At 40.1% G+C, this 20777-nt stretch overlaps 1 protein-coding gene across 1 annotated transcript; it reads right to left on the bottom strand.

Annotated features, from left to right (window-relative positions):
- Positions 1-11445: 11445 nt before the first annotated feature.
- LOC104953837 (C-Jun-amino-terminal kinase-interacting protein 4-like) lies at positions 11446-20213 on the bottom strand (the record flags this gene model as incomplete). Its single annotated transcript, XM_010780861.1, has 14 exons — positions 11446-12001; positions 12717-12854; positions 13455-13631; positions 14078-14191; positions 14909-15080; positions 15226-15374; positions 16788-16855; positions 16956-17036; positions 17658-17771; positions 18273-18483; positions 18991-19206; positions 19626-19806; positions 19917-20027; positions 20124-20213. Coding segments are annotated over 14 exons (1941 nt in total), but the record flags the coding sequence as incomplete, so codon positions are not given.
- Positions 20214-20777: the final 564 nt, after the last annotated feature.

Below are 20777 nucleotides of genomic sequence, written 5' to 3'. Positions count from 1 at the left end.
AAAACAAAACAGAGATGCCGGGGCACTCCAAAAATGCTTTTCTCCCTTTGGGCCAAGATGAACCAGTTCTTCACCTCAACCTGTATGAAAGAGGACTGATGTTCCAGCGGAGCGCAGGTCCCAGGTCAGGCAGATCATTGTTCAACACTGCATCTCAACCGGTTGGTTAGTAAACTGTAATTCCTACTTTGCCGCTGTATGGTCTTTTTAGTTGTTTGGTAGGTTCAGTAAAAGCCAAAGAAGCCGTTGTGCTGGTATTTCAAATGTGTCAGTGACGAGAAAGAAAATGAGGTTTGAGAGAGCAGCCGTTGGGATGTTCAGTTTACGTTTGGACATGCATGATAAATAACAGGTCCAGCGTCGCTGTCAGGAGGTTTGGTAAATTGTGTTCTCCCGAGGAGAATTGTATCTCCCAACATGCAAATCTGAAAGATGTGCTTGGTCTTCAAAAGTGCGGGTCAGAAGAAGAAAACACTTTTTTTTGGAGAGCTTAAAATATACAGATTATAGCCATTTGAAATCCTTGCTCTTTTTGTGTAATTGAGGTTGAAAACAAGAATGAGCAAGGAACGTGAAGGCTGTAGGCTGCAAAAAAGTGGAAAAAGAGAGGAGAACTAGAAACTCCTGCAGGTGAATGAGAGAAAAATGGCCAAGAAATACAGGTATGCAGGTAGTCGGGAGCGTGCTGAAATACAGTGTAAGTGAAAATCTTCACAATGGATGCTGGACAGCTGTCAGGGACACATATCTCAGGGACCATTTATTTTCACAGGGAACTATACCTACCATCACCTACCTTTTCAGCTCTTTTTATTTATAAACACAAAATAACAACCTAAAGATGCTGTATATCATCATTTTTTCCGGTTTTTCCGATCCCTGTTTAAAATGTTCATTGTATATATATAATTCAGATTTATTTAAAGTTTTAGTGAGGAAATGTTTGTGGCAAGCAACACTTGTATGAACTGAGCTGGAGTGAAGCAAATAACAGAAACCACATCCAGCAGGACCGGTCTGCGGGGTTTTCTCAGACTGATACAACTTCACCCTGCTAGCAACGTTGGTGTGTGTGCACTGTGTGTGTATTTGCATGCTTGTTGTCTTGTTTCCACTCAATTCATCTGTGCTGCTTTCCACATTTCGTCTAGAATACTGTGAATAGAGACATTCGTAGTGGGGTAGAAAATATTGAAAATAGTTGATATGAAAGTATAATTCATCGTTACTATGTGTGTACTTTGAACACTTTCAACTTCATTTTATATCATGGTCACCTTCCCTCGTATTTACGTCCAAGTTTCCCTTTGCTTAATTTAAAACAGCTCCCGCCCACATCAACTTTCTATTTCTCTCTCACACACGCACGCACGCACGCACGCACGCACACACACACACACACACACACACACACACACACACACACACACAAACACACAAATACACACACACACACACACACACACACACACACACACACACACACACACACACAGACACACACACACACACACACACACACACACACTTAGAATATCCCTGGCACTTCAAGTTCTAATACTGGATGGAGGTTGTCATGGGAACACATCTTTGACAGTTTTCTCTGCTCACTCACAGTAAAAACACAGAGACTCACTCAGAGGCCAGAGAGAGTGCAGGCATCAGATGGAGAACAAGGGAAAACCATCATCATCAGGAGGCATCAGTGACGGACAGTTGAGTGAATCCGGATACTGTCAAGTTAGTGAGTGAGATTTACCTGATTTCCCAAAAAGCTTAATTTCAACAATCTAGGTTCGGTTTTCTATGCACTTTTCAACTTTTATTTTAGGTTTGCAGCACAAACATTGATGCCACTCTTATATGTGTTTCATTAACGTGACTTAACCCAGACTAGAAACTTCTGGAAACAGATTGTCTGTCCAATAGTAACACAATACATGTTTTCTATGTATTTCTCAGCTGGGACCAGTTGCCAGGCAACCAGAGGAGTCTCTAGGAAGTTACTGGTGCCGGCCAAGAAATAGTCTGGCATGAAACCTGTGGTAAAACAACAAGAATCCAATTAGTGAGCTTTAGAGGTACTGGTAAGCAGATTGTGTTAACTTTGACAGAGCCAGGCTAGCTGTTTCCCCCTGTGTTCAGTCTTTGTGCTAAGCTAACTAGCTGCTGACTCCAGCTACATACTGTATTTACCACAGACAAGAGAGTGGTAGCCAGGTCTTTTTATATAGTGCTTTTTGGGGTTTTTCCATTTCCTGTAGTGTGTTATATAGGCTTGTGTGCATGTCAATTGTATAATATCAGGGTACTTTGGGATTTTAAGGCTAAAAGCCCAAAGTTCCCTGACATCACTAAGTTACACTCAGGCTTCAATTAGTGCTCAAAAACGTTCTTAGTGATTGGCCAAGGGGCGGGACATCCCTAAGCTGTATACCAATCATAACAAAATGTGCGAGCCAACCAATCAGAGCAGACAGGGCGAAAAGTGGTGCTGGTATTTTATCCTCTTAGTTTTTCTGGCATGCTGTGAACAAAGTAACACAATGCACACAGTATGTTGTGTTTATTTTTTGATGATTTATGATCATGTCTTCATTTTTTTTAATATATAGAAAATGCAGTCAGCAATGTTCTGCGTTTCAAGCAGTTTTATCTAAATACAGTACAGTGTAATGAATTTCTCTAACACTATAGAAGGTTATACGGAAATGTGGATTTCTATTCAAGATGTGTTTGCCCTCGCTTTCCTTTCCATTTGGTCCCCAGAAATGTGAAATACAAACTGTATGGTTTTCTCAACAGAGGTCGCGGAGTTAATGCAGACTAGCAGATAACTGAAGAGCAGCTTCTCTGTGCCTATAGCCATAGAAAAACATAACATGGGAGGGTGGCAGGAGTCAATTATTGCACATATGAAAATAAGATATTGCAAAAAACATGATGCTGCACAGAATATACATTTTGCAGATCATTACTAGTACACAGTAATGTGGTAAACATTGATGTAGCACATGAATGAAATGTGAGTTTAAGTGTGTGCGGCAACTTAAAATTGGACATTATATTATACAACTTTCCATGAAAGCCGAACAACAGTGAATGAAGTAAGGTTAATAGAGAGCTATATAATACAATGTGATTCATCCACTTCTGGCTGAAGTCTCCCTTATTTTGAATTAGTAAATTAATTAATCAGGGTCCAGTTCTGCTCCTTAACAAACAATAGAAATAATGAAACTCCCAGTGACCATGAGCGCCACGACCCCATTTCAGGTCCATTACACAAAATAAGGCCAGTTGCCAGGCAACTAGTGGAGATTACAGGAAGTGACTGTTCCCAGCCAAGAACAAATCCTAAGAAATATTCAATTCATACTCTATACCCCCATACAACTGTGGTGCCTTCGTTCTTACCATATATACAGAGTAAGTACAAAGGTACCATCTTCTCATCTTATTCTGTAGAAATGTGATTCTCAAAATGTATTTAGTTTTTGCACCAGCTAAATTAAACATCCATCACAGCTCTTATGAAAGACACATTTCACAACAGGAAATCTGTTATGCAATACATTTAGTTTAGAAAACAACTAATGTAAGCGACCTAAGATGAGCCCTGGAGGGCAATTTAACATCATAACATTAAATACACCAAACATTTGACATAAAACGAATAAAAGAAGAAAAATATTTAAGGGAATGTTGTTATGTTTTTGTCTTACAGTAACCTTGACATCATGGTTTGCTTATCCCTCTGTGTCCTGGCAGGGAAATGGTACATTTAGTTGGGGCACACATAATCACTACTTCACTTATCAACACGTTCTACTGAATAAACAGCCCCTACAGAGCACAGTATAATTAACCAGAATCAACATGTCTGATGTCTCACTTTGCACTATGTTCATTTGCATGTTAAAATAATGTATATCGGCAAACAGAAGTCATGATATAGAAATTGTAATAATTACTCTTAATTGTGCTAGAACTCAGTTGAGAAAATGTGTGAATAGTCTTTCCCTCGAGCACTGATTATATGAGCTTTACATTCACTGAATTATATCCATCTATACTTGATCATGCAGTATGTTTTAAGCTGATTATTGGAGAACATGAAACAGACTTACTTTTTGCACTGCTAATTGATTATTCTATGGACCTCCTGTTTTTGACAAGCATTAACTGACTCTGCGTGTGGTATCCTGCTGCGTCACCAAGCTAAAGCACATAATCAAGGTACTTCATTAAAGGTCATTTTTAGCTGGAAATGTTTTAATTGTATATTACAAATGTAGCCCTACATACATTAGTCGTATTAATTAACCTTTCATCCACGGAGCCAATGCATTTAGAGATTTAGGACCATGGGGAAAAAACGTCAGTGAGATCCAGACTAATCAGTATTAATCAGCAATCCATCACTTCTAAAGAGATCCCTCCATAGGCTGCAGGTCACTAACAACATATTCACACACACACACACACACACACACACACACACACACACACACACACACACACACACACACACACACACACACACACACACACACACACACAAAAGATCTGTCAGCTGCCTTTGAATGATAGGATATGTCAATATTTCCATGGGCTTCTCTCCTGGGTCTTCAGATGAGCGTGGCATGGGAGGGCCCATGGGAAAGGTCAGTGCAGCTCAGAGCCCGGGTGGAGCTTCATCAAATACAACACTGAGGGATCAAAAGCTAGGATGTAGCCCAACAGTGAGACCTCTCTGTGGGGGGTCTAAAGGATCCTGGAGAGCTGGAGGAGATGGAGGAGATGGAGGATGATGAAAGACGACAAGGAGATGTGAAATAAGGGAGGGTATTGTGGAACAGCCTGAAAGAGAAGTGGAGGAGTTTGGGAGGATAGACATCAGGGACATGAGCAGGAAGTGGCAGCCTCGCACCGCTGGGCACATTGTGAGTCACCTGTATGTCCACGGCTTAATTATTCACATACAGTATGCAGAAGCACAACCCATATATTTCCATTTCACAGGAAATTACCTGAGCGTAGACTTTAGTGTTAAACCAACTTGTCCATTACCTTGTAGAAAGGTGCAGTTTGACTTTGTCATGTTATCTTTGGAATTAAATCCAAAGGATTGGACATAACCTACTCTTTTTCAAATCAAAAAGGGTTATTTACTTTCCCTGTTTGTGTGATGGTATTATGCTAAATATGAGAGTTGCTAGCATTTTGGACAGAGCTTGTTTCTCTGTTTTAAGTATTTTTGCTAAGCTAACGGCTATTGGATACATTGCTATTTATAAATCAGGCAGTGTAGTCCTTTTGATCTTCCTTTTCTATAGCAAGACTGCAAATGTATTTGACAAATGTATTCGTTTGGATATACTAAACATTTATTTTGGCATAACTAGGGTGCATCTTGGTTATCCATTAATGTACTCATGCTTAAAAGCAAAATCCTACACACCAAGAAGTGTATGATTTTTTAGATATAAAGCTGGATAGCAAAAGTGCGATTATTGTCAGGAATTGTTCATGACAGCTTTAAGTGCCTCTGCATACATAACTACCATGCCTATGAATCACACAATTCAAAAGAGAAGCTGAGAGTGACTCATTCGACTAAAATCCTCCAGTGGCTGCCTGCATGGAGAAACACAACAGTGCAAAAAGAAATGACAGAGACAGAGAGGGAGGAGGAGAGCAGCAGGGCTACGTCACCGATGAAAGAGTAATCAGACCCTTGGGGCAGAGGGGATGAATAAATGAGGAGTGTGGGTAATATTACCCACATCTCCCTGCCGATTGTGGCCGACTGTCGTGTCTTGCTGGGCAGTGATGTCACTCACAAACACACACGTATTTAAAGAGCGGCACACACATACTGCAGATGCTAAATTATTAAACATATAAGATATTTAAACTGATTTACTACGCCCCTAATAGGTTTTTTCTTCTTCTCCTAGGTGGATGCAAAACATGCACCCAAATGCTGGGAAAAACGACCCATTTCTAACATCTAAAGTCCAAATTCAGCATTAACAGAAAGAGAAAGAGGGCAGCAGACATAAGATTCAGGTTTCCTCCTATTCTGCAAACAAGGGTAGACCGCACACTACAAAGGCTGTACCTAAATATAGTAAAGGAGAAGGAGAGAGAGAGAGGAAGAAAGAGGACGAGGATCTGACTGGCTTGCACCCATATACAGGTATAACCTCTGCCTCACTGCTAGCGCATGGTGTCTCACTAAACTGTGTCCCCACTTTCTGTACCCTCAGCACTTTAGTCATTTGCTATAAATAGGCCTTCACACAAACACCTCAGCCAACAGCCCATTTCGCCTGTCTACTTTTATTTTCAGCTAATGAGATTTCAGCGGTGATGAGACTTCACCTTCGGGCCGGCGTTGTGTTGACGGTGTGCAAAGCACGCTCTGAGAAGCCTGTGTTGCGGTGCTGTATTGGCTCAGAAAATGCTTAGCCCAACCCATCACGGTGAAATACTGCGCACCTCCATGGGAGGGCCAAGGGCGCTCTCACCGGGGCCGGGGGAAGCTTTTAAATCATACACGCCATCATAGGTGCACACACACACTTGGACACACATTTATGGTCAAAGGCACACACTGTAGACACAGACTGTTCTGTTGTCTTCTAAACGAAAAGACACCAATGCTATTTGTAAGGATATTGTAGCTCATTATAAGAGTTAAAGGCCATTCAAGCTATTTTTCTGCCATTTTTTGGATGTAAAAGAAAAGCATTTCTAATATTATAATCTTCTAGATTAAAAAGCTTCACTCTGTTGGTGTAGCAGTAATTGGCTTTATGCTGCTGTAGCTGCTGTATCTATAGCAAGCAGCAGAGGGCTATCTGGAAATGTAAACACATGAAGAAGAGCCTTGACTGTGTTCAGAAAGTCAGTGTTACATATTACATTACATTACATGTCACTTGTTAGACTTGTATCCATATACATTAATATACATGATGAACATGTTTTAATTCAAATGTACTAAATACAAACAAAATACTACACTATCTCTCTCCTCAAGCCTGCAGGAAGAATACTTTTGAGTCTGGGTAAATATAAAACACACACACACACACACACGCACACGCACACGCACACGCACACACACACAGTTGTTGTTGACCAAGCCTTCCAGCTGCACATCCTGTAGGGGGGAGTCCTGATAATATGTATATATTTTCCACTCCAGTATAATCTGCCGGGCCCCCTCTCTCTTTTAACTTCATCCTTTCCATTTTCGTTTCAACAACTGTTTATAGACCACTTGGATTTCTCACCTTCCCCACTTTGCTTTCACCCAGCCTGCTTAACCACTAGCCAAAAAGACTCAACAAACTGCTACACAGCTATTTAAGAATACAGCCTCCTTGAAAATAAACAAACTGCTTTCATAAAAGGTACTTTTGGTCAGAACACAACATGTTATGAGAGAAACAACAACTCATTCTTCTTTTCTTCTGGAGAAAAGTTCCTGTTCTCCTTGAAGTTCTCTTCCTGTCACTGATGTGTACCAAGCTAAGAACCATAGATGAAACTCCCACTTCATCAAACTAAGAAAGAACACAAAAGGGACCTCCTCATGATGAGTGAAGTATGGTTTTTTTTAGCAACAGAGAGCAAGGCTCCTCATAATAGTTTCTTTTTGACGAGGCTTTATGGATCTGAAGACAGAGGGTGACACACAGAGGGCATCAGGGAGTAACAGTTTAACTCTCCTCCACATATTGGGGCCTGTTTGGCTCATGTTACTGTTATCTGTGTCCCTGTAAAGCTCCATGCTAAACAGTTAGCATAAAGAGCAGCGACACAGCCATTTCAAACTTGTTTTTGTTATCCCTGCAACATTAATGTAAAGTAGCCATAAAAGTTGAATCTCGCTGCTTCATCTTTATAAAATGGATCATCCAAACTGTAGGTCTCCCTGCCTTTGAATCTGAAGACGGCAACATCAGCCGAGGCTTTCAAACTCCTGTTTAAAAATGGATCTACAATCTGTAACTGAAAGTACTTTTTGTCCCCTTCCCCTCCATCAGACACAGACACAGGAAGTTAGGATCAGTTCTCCCATCCAAGCTGAAATGCAGCACATGCCTGGCATTTCAGAGTCTCAAGAATCCCCCATCTGGACTGCAACTCACTCTGTGACGTCAGAAAGCTCTTTGTATGTGTGAGCAGGCCTCACCGCCAGCCCACGCATGGCGGAGGAGGAGTGGGTGAGGTGGGATGGAGGGACGGAGGTGGGCTTTACGCTGTGATGTAATTTGATGGAAACTGTTTTGTGTGGTGATGCTGCATCTTACAGCAGCATTGAGCGACACAGCCTCCTACCGGCTGAAGAAAAGATGAGCACAGCACAGTGTGTCTGACCGGGACAATACGTTCGTGTTGCCTCCTTCAATTTAGCAGCAGTGTTTCCTCATCCTGGGCATCAACAAGCATATCTTATTCAAACAGTTTACATATGCTATATTGAATATTGAGAGCAAATGTTGAACATATTGCGTGGAAGTTTCATTCAGTGTACCAATTCTTTGATTGTTGTGTAACCTAATAATCACATGAGTTTACTTAAGCTGTAACGAGATGATGGAACATAAAAGCCTTGCCCATAATGAAGCCTGACATTCCACAAAAGGCATTATGTCCTTTGTTACCGAGATGATAATCTTATCTGAATGTGACCGCTGTGGAACTGAGAGGACACTCAATTTTGGAAAATGAACCTATAGCGCCATCCGCTGGTGATATGGGTACACCTCTTGTGTTTTTAAATTGTTAGCATTACAATGTGACTTGTCAGTTTAAGCAATGAGCTATCTTAAAATCTGAACTGAGTATTCGTCCTTAGGCCTGTACAGTAGGTAGTGGGATGGATTTTAGTTAGTGTCACAAATATTTCTTCAGATAAGCACATAAGACACCCAGTAAATGGCATGCAGTTACTGAGGACGTGTTGAAGGAAGAAAAGTGGAATGTTCAACTTTTCCTTTTATGATGAAATGTCATAAGTTTAGGTTTAGTATATATTAAATGCTTAACATTCGGTAGATGGCTTCAATCTGAATCAAATCTTGATTGGTGCAAGAAAGTTTATTAAATCTTCTTTTCCCGATAGAGCTCCGCCAGATTAAAACCTTTAAAAAAGACAAAAACACTAAATGTTGGTGTTCATAAGACCTCATTACTAATGTAGTAGTTGATTAAAAAATACAATTTCAACTCACATTTGTGTTTGTGCAGATACATTTGGGTTTCTGGAGCGCCTACCAATACCCAACAGTCATGTCATATTATAGTATTCTATAAAAAAGATTTTTTTTTTTTTTTTTAATAAAAAAAAAACCATATAAAAGGCTTTGGTATAGTAAGCAATAAAAAGCCACAGTATTTCATTAAAGGTCATAAAATAATAATAAATAAGGGTGAACCTGCACACTGCGACCTGCCAGAAAGGTTTGTTGTCTGTGTTGTTATTAAAATGTGTGCCACAATGGATCCTTGTCTTTTATCTGCCTACGGGTGTAGATAAACTGAACCTCAAATATATGTAAACTGTCCGATAAAAGAAAAAGCCATTAAAACGCTCAAAACATTTTTTTAAAGTATGTCAAAAAACGTCATAAAGAACACATAGCATAGTATGCCACAGTAAAGTATATCAGATGGTATGACAGTGTTGACGCAGGCCTCTGGTTTGTGAACATTCAAACATGTAAAGTATGAACCTGAGAAGAAAAACATAATATTTCACCTTCGACCCACTTCGTAGTAACCGTATTTTTTTCTTCAATGAAACACATGATCACAGAAATGTCTCCATGAAACTGAGTTTAATAGATTGTTAAAAATAAGGCTATGATGCTGTTTTAGCAAACATTGACCAGGAGGAATCACTGTTATGGCGTCCAGAGAGGCACCAGGTTAGTGTGACTAGTCTCTGGAGTATTACAGATGGACAAACAGTGAGCACACATACACCGCACATTTCAAAATCAAACACACACACTGGAAATTGTGTCCTGCGTTCAAACTCCTACATGTACACATGTACTGTACACACAAACACCACCCAAAACGGTGGCAATACACAGACTGAGCTGAAAACAGTGTCCTCTTTTTAAAAAAACACAAAAAACAAAACATGCATAGCTTAGTACATGAATCTTGATCGGAAAACTATTGTTTGCACACTTTATGTCATGGTTTGTCAAAAATGTCCAACATGATTACATTGAAATTGTTTATTTGTCCATTATTAACAATCATTCAAACCCATCTGACTATTATTTTTTACAATAGCCTATTTTGCTCATGTAGAAAGTTACATTCTGAACCAAGGTAGGCTCGTCAACAAAGGAAATAAATACTGGAATGGCAACAACAAAATAGAAAGTTACTATTTTAAAATGGACTGGAGACCAATCTTGGTCCAACTTAAAATATAAAAAACAATTAAAACACCTACTTATATTGACATTTTGCAAATAAAAGTGTCTTACGCATGAATACAAAACACAAACAATGAATTACCTTCCAGTCCTTCAAATGCATTTGTAACAACAAAACAAGGAATGATGAAGCAATCAGGAAGTCTCCCTTTAGTGCTGTGCGCATGTCCGTTAGAAGGTGCCACACAAAAAATGTTTAGTCAGATTTCATTATTCAAGCTTATTTCCCAGTAAAATGACACCCTGAAAACAACACCCTTCAATTATTGAATACGTTTTAGGTTGGAATGATGAATCAAATTATAAGTCAGTTTCACGGTGCTTCTTCTTTCTTCCTTTGGGTACTGGGGTGCTACAAGTTTGTACATTAGTTTCCTTCACATGATTAGAACATAGTGGTTTATAGCGTACAAAACTATGAGTATTCTTCCAAACATCAACTTACATTTTAAAGTGCCAATGAGTTGAAGCACCAAGCTGGTGGCACGGACAGATTTTCCCTAACACGACAAACAGGAGTATAGTTTGAAATGGTTCCCCCCATGCAGGCTAATGCTAACCTGCGCTACAGTGAGATGGTTATTGTTTTCAGTAGCAGTGCCCAAACTGCTAAGACATTATTTAGGTGATTAAAAACAAACCAGTGGCCAATAGGACTTGGTTTCATTCAATATTAATACGACCTCTCAAGATGTTTAAGCACTTTTGCTGACCAAAAGCACATTTAATTTACCACTGGTACGTGCAAGCTGCTTTCTAGTAATCAGACCATACAGTAGAGTACCGTAATCAGCCTTAGAAAACACATTCAGAGAATTGAAATTTGACCTTGTAGGGAACATATTTTGACGCCCAGCCGTAATGGTTAAGATAATAAAAATGCTCATTGACTGCATACACACACACACACACACACACACACCTGAAGCTCACACAGACAATGTTTTACAAATGTAAAATTCTATGTGTTCAATATAAAATATACTTCAGTTCAACTTTCTTCTCCCTTTTTTTTTTTAAAGCGCTTTTCCCTTTTACTTTCCATATCGATCCCTTTTTTAACATTTGGGAAACAAACGACTTCCATTCATTACCTGATCAAACTATGCTCACCGCTTTCTTTGCGCCAACTCAGCTTTTTCCCAGAGTGCACCGGCTTTTCCAACATGCGACCCAGCAGCGGGGAACACTCGGACGGATTCCTTAAGTTAACACAAGCCTCACCACAACTCATTCAAACTCATAAAGAATAAACCGTACAAAACATGGACTAAAAATATTTTTTTTTTACAAAGTATTCAACTACTCAGGCATGAAAAACAATCAGTAATATCAAATTAAAAACTTGGAAGAGGACATGCAGGGGTTCGGTGGGCGGCCCAACAGTCTGTGATTATTATTTCTTCAATCGAGAGAGTTTGACACCTGCCAGACGATGAGGTGGCTCCGCTCGACCTTGGTGGGCGGAGACTGCTGGCTGGCTGCTGGCTCTGATAAACCGTCCAACTCCCCGCCTTCATCACCTAGAGGGGAGGAGGACGATGTGTCAATCAAACGGCATAACAGTGGAGATGTGTAGTCTCTATGCACCAGCTAAATTAGCTTCAAAAGGTCCCCTATCATACTGTTTTTCACCAATATATTATAGGTCTCAGATATATACAAAACATGTCTCTGAAGTGTTTGGCTCGAAACACCAAACAGATCATTGCAGCATCCCATAATCCCCTCTGTTTCAGCTTTCAGTGCTGATTCTGTGTCTGTTACTTTAGATGAAAATAAGGAGCCCCTCCCCACGCCCCTCTGAGAGATATTTGGTTAAAAATAACACAATGGTGCTCTAAGAGGTTCAGGTGATAAAGTGTGTGGGGGTGGGGTTACCTTGGTTGGTGATTGGCTAATGGTTACACAAGCCAAAAAATCGTTATGACATCATAAAGTGGTCAAAATCTGATCAGCTCATTTTCAGACAGGTTTTTATAGAAATGGATCAGGACAAAAAGAGAGAGAATCTTTTTTCCTGAAACTTTCAGAATCTCTTAACACAGAGGGGAGACATGTTTATGTATAAAATACATGAAAAAGTGGATTTTGCATAATAGGTGACCTTTAAGTCAAAAAGTAGTCTAGTAAACATTATTGTTAAAGTAGATTCTGATACAACCGTTAATATTTAGGATTAAACCAAAAGGAAATGCAACTTGTGTATATACTTCGTTAATGCTGTGACATACTCACCCATTCTGAAGTCAATGTACCCTTCTCCTCCACTCATCACAAGGAAGGTTTTGGGCTCAGAGGTTGCTGTGTCCGAGGATTCAGAGGGGGGTTCATCAGAGCCCGAATCTGCACTGCCGGGAGGGGGCATCGCCTGACCTGTGACACAAAAACAAAAAAAATTACACTAATAAAAAAGACATTAAAGTAAGTTTTCTTTTTACAGTAATGAGGAAGCTATGATCCCAAAGCATCGGCCCTGTTTACTACATAAACAGCATCAATCATTGACAGGATCATTTGCATTATAAAAGGTGATTATATGCTGGAATTGATCAACTGTCTTCATGATCAATTCATGTGCATATTTTCTTGGTTTATCATATGAAATGTCAAAGTAGTTAAAAAACACATCCATGATAACGTCTTCAAATGTCTTGTTTGATCTGATAAACAGTGGAAGTCCCGTAGATATTTAATTTGTAATGTTATAAAACAGAGAAAAAACACAAATGATTAAAATGTGAGAAGTTGCAACAAACTTTTTTTTTTGCTTGCAGACATTTACCATTATTCAAAATGGTGGCAGAATAGATTTGATCAGATTGTATTTATCGATGCAGCTCCACAAACATAAATAAATTGCCTATTGGTTTGTAAGATCTTATCTGATGCACATTGCAGGCAATATTCAATGGTTTATGGTTAATAATTATGCAGTGTTGTTCACAGTTTCTGTCACTTGCACTTGCTGCTTACCTGGCACGGTGACAAAGAACTTGACAGCATCTCGGTGTCCGTGGAAACACAGCTGGGCGTGAGCCATGGAGCAGTACGGCACACAGCTGCCCTGCACGGCACCGTCTGAACCGTCATCACTGTAAACCCGCACAGCACTGCCGGGACGATTTGGCACTATTCCCGTTGTCTTATTGGCTGCAGGATACGAAGGATATTATTGTATTATATATAATACAAGAAGGACAAGGAAGCACAAACACACACTCACACAGACATATTTATCGTGACACTGATCCTTAAAACAAGACAAAGCAGGGTTGTGAGCAGAGCTGCCTGTAGGTTTGTGTCAATTTGCTGTTATTGTTTCTATAAGCATAACTAGCACATTATTAGCCACACAGTGTCATTGTCACATTTTGCCAAAACTTAAAATGAATGAAAAACAACAGCTTCTTCCCAAAAGTCAAACATCATTTGGAAGGAAAGAGAAAAACAACAAGTTCTTTAAAAGAAAGGGATATTTAGTCGAACTGCACAGGAAGTCCAGTTCATAAAGCACACACGTGTATTCAGTAAATACCTATTTGAACATTAACTTTAAAATAAATCCTTCTGAAAACTAAGGTGCAGGTGTGTGTTACCTTCAGACAGCGGGATGGAGATGATGACGCCGTTTCCTGTTCCCACCCAGAGCCGGCTGCAGGACACCATCAGAGCTGTGATCCTCACAAAGGAGAAGCCCAGTTTACCCGTACCTGCAACACACAGAACACACACTTATTTGTTGTTTCACTCCATGTGATATTGAGGAAAGAGTTCTGTATGTACCTGAAATATACATCTGCTGCTTTCTAAATAACAAGAATGTAAAAAAAATAAAACATAAGGATTTCTGAAGGACGTAACTAGTACTACACACATCCTTTACTCAAGTAGAAGTACAGATACTCATGTTTAAAAAATACTCTGGTAAAAAGTACTGACTAAAGTTCTTTACTCAAGTAAAAAGTAAAGAGGGCTTCGATATGTACTTAAGTAAAAAGTACTCATAACCACCAACTGTTTTAAAGAGTACCTGACCTCCCTTTATATTAATAGAACAATAATGTCATTGTTAGCTAATGAATGTTTCCATGCTGAACAACGGCAACATGACAACGTTCTCATTGGTCCCTCTTCTTTAGAGAAGACCAGGAAATGATGGATACACGGATTGTGTTCAAATCAATAGATGACTAAATAATAATGATCAGGCCACCAAACACAACAAGTAAGCAGCCTGTTTTGAAAATGTAAGAAGTAGAAATTACAGGTATTTGTGTTAAAAATGTAAGAAGTCAAAGTAAAAAGTCGTCAGAAAAATAAGTAGTGGAGTAAAGCACTGATACCAGAAACATGTACTTAAGTACAGTAACGAAGTATTTGTACTCCACTACTTCCCACCTCTGGTAAGGAGAATAAAATGTGCGTACCCAACATCTTGCTGACGTAGGGCTCGATGTCCACGTCCTGGAGGTGCTGGTAGGTGTGGGCGTGAAACAAGCGTAGCGTTGAATCCAGTCGGATGGACACCCAGATACCGTCCCCCACCCAGGCCAGCTGCCGCACCTGACTCTCCTTACGAGGATGGGCGTCAAACGACTTCTGCTCAGACACCACGGGATGAGAATGTGTCGTTATAATATTGTAGGATTGGATTTATGTCACTATAAAACATATTTTAGATGAAATTAACGCAACACAATATTCTGTTTCGAGTGAGATTTAAGTCATATATTGACAGCTGTACCTCTATCCTCATGGCCTTGGGCTGGATGATGTAGATCTTGTTCCTGTAGCCGCACCACACCTTGTCGTAGACCACCGTCATGCAGCGGATAGAGTGGTGAGGCCGGCCCAGGTCCAACAGGTGGTAGTTGGTTAAATCCCACTGACCGTCTGCGTGGGAGGAACACAAATACTTTATGATCTTTGGTGCATAACATCAGAAGATAAAACCTAATATCTTCAAAAGTGTAAATACTGTTTTAAAAACTGTGAAATTACTTCTTTAGATATATATATAAAACATTTTTTAAAAGAGTAGCACATGCCAGTTTTTAAAGTCAAGAAGACAAAAATCATTCACTGTCTTTTCGGCCGATAAACCGTTGGAATAAAAGTCATTTCTCCTCCTTGACGTTCAAAACTGGGACGCGCTGCTCTTTCAGATTTATTTTTAGATTATATTTACTGGACTTTGGGTTTAACACTCCAACATGAATCGTATTGTTGAGACTTAACCTCCTTTACCAAATAAAAACCTTCTGATTTCTCTTCTTCAAATTGCTGAAACTTAACAAGTATTTACCAAATGATAGTAGAATGAACTGAGACAATATGAACCATGTATATTTATTAGGGCCGGGACTTTAACGCGTTAATTAAGATTAATTAATTACACAAAAATTAACGCGGTAAAAAAATTACGCATTTTAATCGCACTTATTTTTGCACCGCGGAACGTTTCTCACTGGATGAGTTTCAGGCGTACCGATTATACTGGAGCACCAAATAACGTTCATGACTTCAGACAACAATAAACCACAGTGAACAATAGTCAAACATGAACGAAGAAGCTGATGAGACCGCTTTGGTTGGCCACGTGGATGGGAAATTTTGTTTTAAAAAACGGACGGATGGAAGCGTCGATAAGAGCACGGTTGTTTGCAAATTATGCAAAAAGGAATTCGCATATCACCGCAGCACATCAAGCCTCAAGTATCACCTCAATGCAAAACATTTAGCAGCTAGCGTGGAAGCTAGCGTGGACGTTAGCCCGACTCGAGAGTACGGGAGTAAGGACCCACACTCAACCAGATGACTGGTTTCAGGGCCAGGATAACTAAGTCCACGTCTGAAAAAATAACCAACTCCCTGGCTCACTGGATTGCATTGACTACCTATAGGCTACCTGAATCTCTGAAATGTACTATATTCCTAAATATGCTATTGCTACACTTTATGGCAAAAATTGCACTTTTCTGTCTGTCTTGGTTAAGGACATCCTTGAAAAAAATAAACAATGTTTTGTTGCTTAAGCTTATGTATTCAGTCATTATTCAATGGTATACTAAAATCCATGTGAAAAAAATTGCTTCTCACTGTTCTCAGGTCAAATATTTATATGTGATTAAAATTGCGATTAATTTTGATTAATTAATTACAAAGCCTCTGATTAATTAGACTCATTTTTTTAATCGAATCCCGGCCCTAATATTTATATCAACCTGAGAAGATTACAGGATATTCAAATGGTCATATTTCTGCATGTTGTCTGTGAAAACAAAGGGCGCTAACCCACAGACTCACCGATGCTTCTGTGGAAAATTGCTAATGTCCCGTCAGCCAGAGCCACCAGGACTCTCCCTTTAACGTGCCTGTAAAGAGAGAGGAACACACCATGTTCACACACTTAGTCCTGTATGTACCAATCTATATTTGTTGTGTTTGTCTTTGAAAAACGACACGTGTACTCACACTATGCCGAGGATGGAGTCTTTCAGCTTGATGGCATGGAGACACTTCCTCCATCGAGCCACAGCCGAGTGCACGTACAGACTGAGGAGGGGAGAGACAGAGAGACACCAAAGGCTGATCAGAGGGCAGCCATGGCTCACGAGTGGGTTTATTGAACTGAATTGTACAAATAGATCTGGAAGTATGACTGTATGGACACATGTGCCAAAAAAACAACAACAACTGGACTAAAACAAGCCCGATCTTCAGTCCCATATTAAAAAAGCACTGTTAATGTTCACTAAAACAAGCACTCGTGATATTTGTTGTGTGAGCGCCTGCCTTATATTTGGCCGCTGCCCTCTATTATTTTTGTATTTCTGTTGTACCTATATGATCACTTTGTTTTATGGGGTTTTGTATTGTTGCATCGACTCAGTTGTCTTGTGTCTTATCTGTCGGAGAGAAATCTGTATTTCATTTATTTGTATTATCATACCTTTCACCTCCTTGTGTCTGTTAACCTGTTCAAATGTTATATTTTGCTGCATGTACCTTTAAAGTTCTTAACAAATAATCTGAGGGGAATTTCTTGTCGTTTCTTTTTAACTTGTGATGTGTCATTTTGTAAAGCACTTAGAGCTGCCTGTGTTGATGAAAAGTGCTATATAAATAAAGCATCATTATTATTATTATTATTATTGTGTCTGCTCTGCTGCTCACCATCCGTTCTGAGCTCCCAGCCACATGGTGGGCAGGGCGCTGCTCATCCTCAGGACTTCCCCGTCTGACGGCTCCGATTCTTCTGGAAACAATTCCCCGTCGTACCCGCAGCCCCTAGATCAGCAGGCAGAAGATGCACAAGTGTTTTTACTTCATACAAAAATGTAACTATATGTTTTTCATTTGGTTTGTAAGCAAGCACAGAAAGAATAACAATGGCTGATTTTCCCCAAAAACTTAGTTAGAGGGATAAGTATGGGCCAAGTAAGAACCAATTCAATAAATAGAGATGAACCATTGAATGTAAAACTATTGGCTATGGACTGACATTCAAGCACATCAACTCTTATTAGAAAGTAATAAAGTACTTTAAAGGCCCGTTGATCATTAAGGAATGTAGCTGATTCTGTTTTTGAGGCTTTGTTTGAACTGTAGAATAATTTAAGTGTTCAAATCATAAAGGAAAACTATGTCGGGGTCACACTGGACGAGGAAGCACTTTACTTTGACGTTTACTTATAAACAATATGTTATATATTACATAAATAAAGTGATTCTGATAAATGATTGAGTCTGACAGAGAGCGAGACTGGCAACAAGATCGCTGCTGCTCACCTCTGTGAGTTGGCAGAGGGGGAGTCAGTGGGCCCCACCCCCAGTGGGTCGGTGAACACGTGCTCGGTGTAGATACCCGGCTGGTTTTGATCCGCTTCCTGCTCCTCCTCTCCTTCTTCGCCCACACCAGTGTTAGCCTCCGTGGCTTCTGTTGCCTCTTCTGCAGCGGGAACGCCGTCATCTGCTGGACTCGTCTCTCTGGACAGCTCAACTGTGGGCATAGCGGGTAAATCAGATGTCAAACAAATAATACAGGTTTGAGTCAGAAATTCTCACTGGTATAATATATTTGTATATTTAGCTAGTTCACAGGAGTAAATCACAGGCTACATCTTCAGCACTATAGGCACAGTAATTAATATTCTATGAGATAAAACTGTGATATCAGCATGAAATAAGAGTATTTGGGGGAAAACAAATGATTTAAAACAAAGTAGAATACATAGAATATCATCACACAACTAGCATAGGAAGGTAACAAAATATAAAGAACAATATCCCATTATTCTTTACGGAATTATCATTTTCAAATGTAGTTGGAAGTTTGAATATTATCAGAAGTTTGTGAATTATCCAAAGTTTATCTATTGATTTAACTAGCACTGCGATACTGCCCCCTTGTGGATCCTTACATTGTTGCTGTTGGCCCCCTAAAGTGTGGGATGCAAGCAGTAAAACAATGAAGGACCCTCTTTACCCAAGCATTGTTTTTAATTACCTGAGCTAGAGATGCCGCTGTGTTCGGCCGGCTGGTCGGAGACGCCTACGCTGGCCGTCTGCGGGATGGCGGTGGTCCCCTCTGTTGCCACGGCACCGTCGCTGCCCGCAGAGCCCACACTGGCCACACTGCCGGCAAGAGACACCCTGTCACCCTGGACAGCCTCCGAGTCCTGAGGTACCTCCTCAGCTGCCGTATAGTCAGTCTCCAACACACCTGCAAACGCAAAGGACCTCACAGTCAAAACTCAGTGCTGATAGAAGAGGAGACATTATGTATTCAGTGATCACCATCCCATCACCAATCATCCATCCCACACTAACACAAATAAAGTTTTGACCAGTGGAGGGAAAAGTTGGCATTTCCCTAAAAGTAGGGAATAATCTACGAACAGATCTACAATTAGAAACATTTATATTGATATATGAACTTAAGGGCATTTGTTTGTTGTTCTTGAGAGGCCACTTACAGCTATTGTTCAGTTTTATTGTTATTTTTGTATATCTACGTGATTTCGTATGGCTGCTACCTTGGCTAGGTTTCTGTTGTAAGAAATATTTTGATCTCAATGGGCTTAATCATAAATGTTTAAAACAAAAAGGCAGAACAGATAAATAAGTAATCACTCAGCCTACCTGGAACGCTGGCTATGCAGACGACGTGTGTGTTGCAGGCGTAGAAGCTGTCGAGCAGGTCAGAGGGCTGACTGGCATCCAGCACCATCACCTTGGTGGAGGAGTGGGTGCTGGTGCAGACCCACACCCGACTGGACGTCTCGTCCTGGAGGACCAGCTCCTTCTCCCCTTTCTCCGGATCCTTAAAGACAAACACTAAGATCAGCAAATAGACTCAACAGAATTTAAATCAAAATGTAAGAAAGATAGCTTTCTAATGTAATGCCTCTTTCTTGGATCACCTACTCTTACCTTGCTCTCTTGCTCTAAGTGGTTCAGGCTACTCTGAGAACCCTTTGTCTGCTTCACGAGCTCCGGTAACGTTCTCGCTCCGGATAAGTCGACCCCCGCAGCGCACCACAGCTGGGGAACAGAGACAGATACATGTCAGGTGTATTCAAGAAAAGGATACACTGTATTCTTCTTGTATTAAAGCTTTTAAGTTGTTGACTCGTGTACCTTCATAGAAGCATCTTTCTGATCCAGAGGTCTCAAGTATACCGGTACAGGCAATTTCATTTTGTTCTCCACTTGTCCACCATTTGCTACCTGTCAGGGTATAACAAGCACAGGCAAAGGGATGAGACTTTAAAACACATTATAACACACATTGAGATAAAGAAAGGCAACGTGATCAACACATCTTGATTTCAGTAACCAACCATGCTTTCTATGCTGATGTGTGTGTTTTGTTACACATCACTTTGGAAACAGACAAATAAGGTGTTTTTTTACAGGAACTAGGTTAAATAAAATTACCAATGTGTTTTTTGTGTTTAGTATCCACTCATAGTTTTTTTTTTTAACTGTGCAAGGACTAGCTCTTGGTTTAGTAGGAAGAGGCTCAGGGCAGATGGCTCGCACTGCAATGCACTTGACCTGTCTTAAACACAACATATCGTCTATTTAATCGTTATCAGTCATATCTAAAACGTCTTGGTATCAGAATTTATAAGTCACTTCCTGATTTCAAGGGGATGGGGGAGGGGCACTTTTTATTTTGCATCTGGCATCAACATGAACAGAGAGCCCATATAGGGACAGAAAACAGAAACGACACATACATTCAAGAGTGTACATTTAATGGACACAACAAATATTCCTACACAAACT

Source organism: Notothenia coriiceps, unplaced genomic scaffold, assembly GCF_000735185.1.
Source record: "Notothenia coriiceps isolate Sejong01 unplaced genomic scaffold, NC01 NC01_scaffold00022212, whole genome shotgun sequence".
NCBI lineage: Eukaryota > Metazoa > Chordata > Actinopteri > Perciformes > Nototheniidae > Notothenia > Notothenia coriiceps.
Note: the sequence above shows the minus strand (reverse complement) of the source record. Positions and strands in the feature narration are given on the sequence as shown.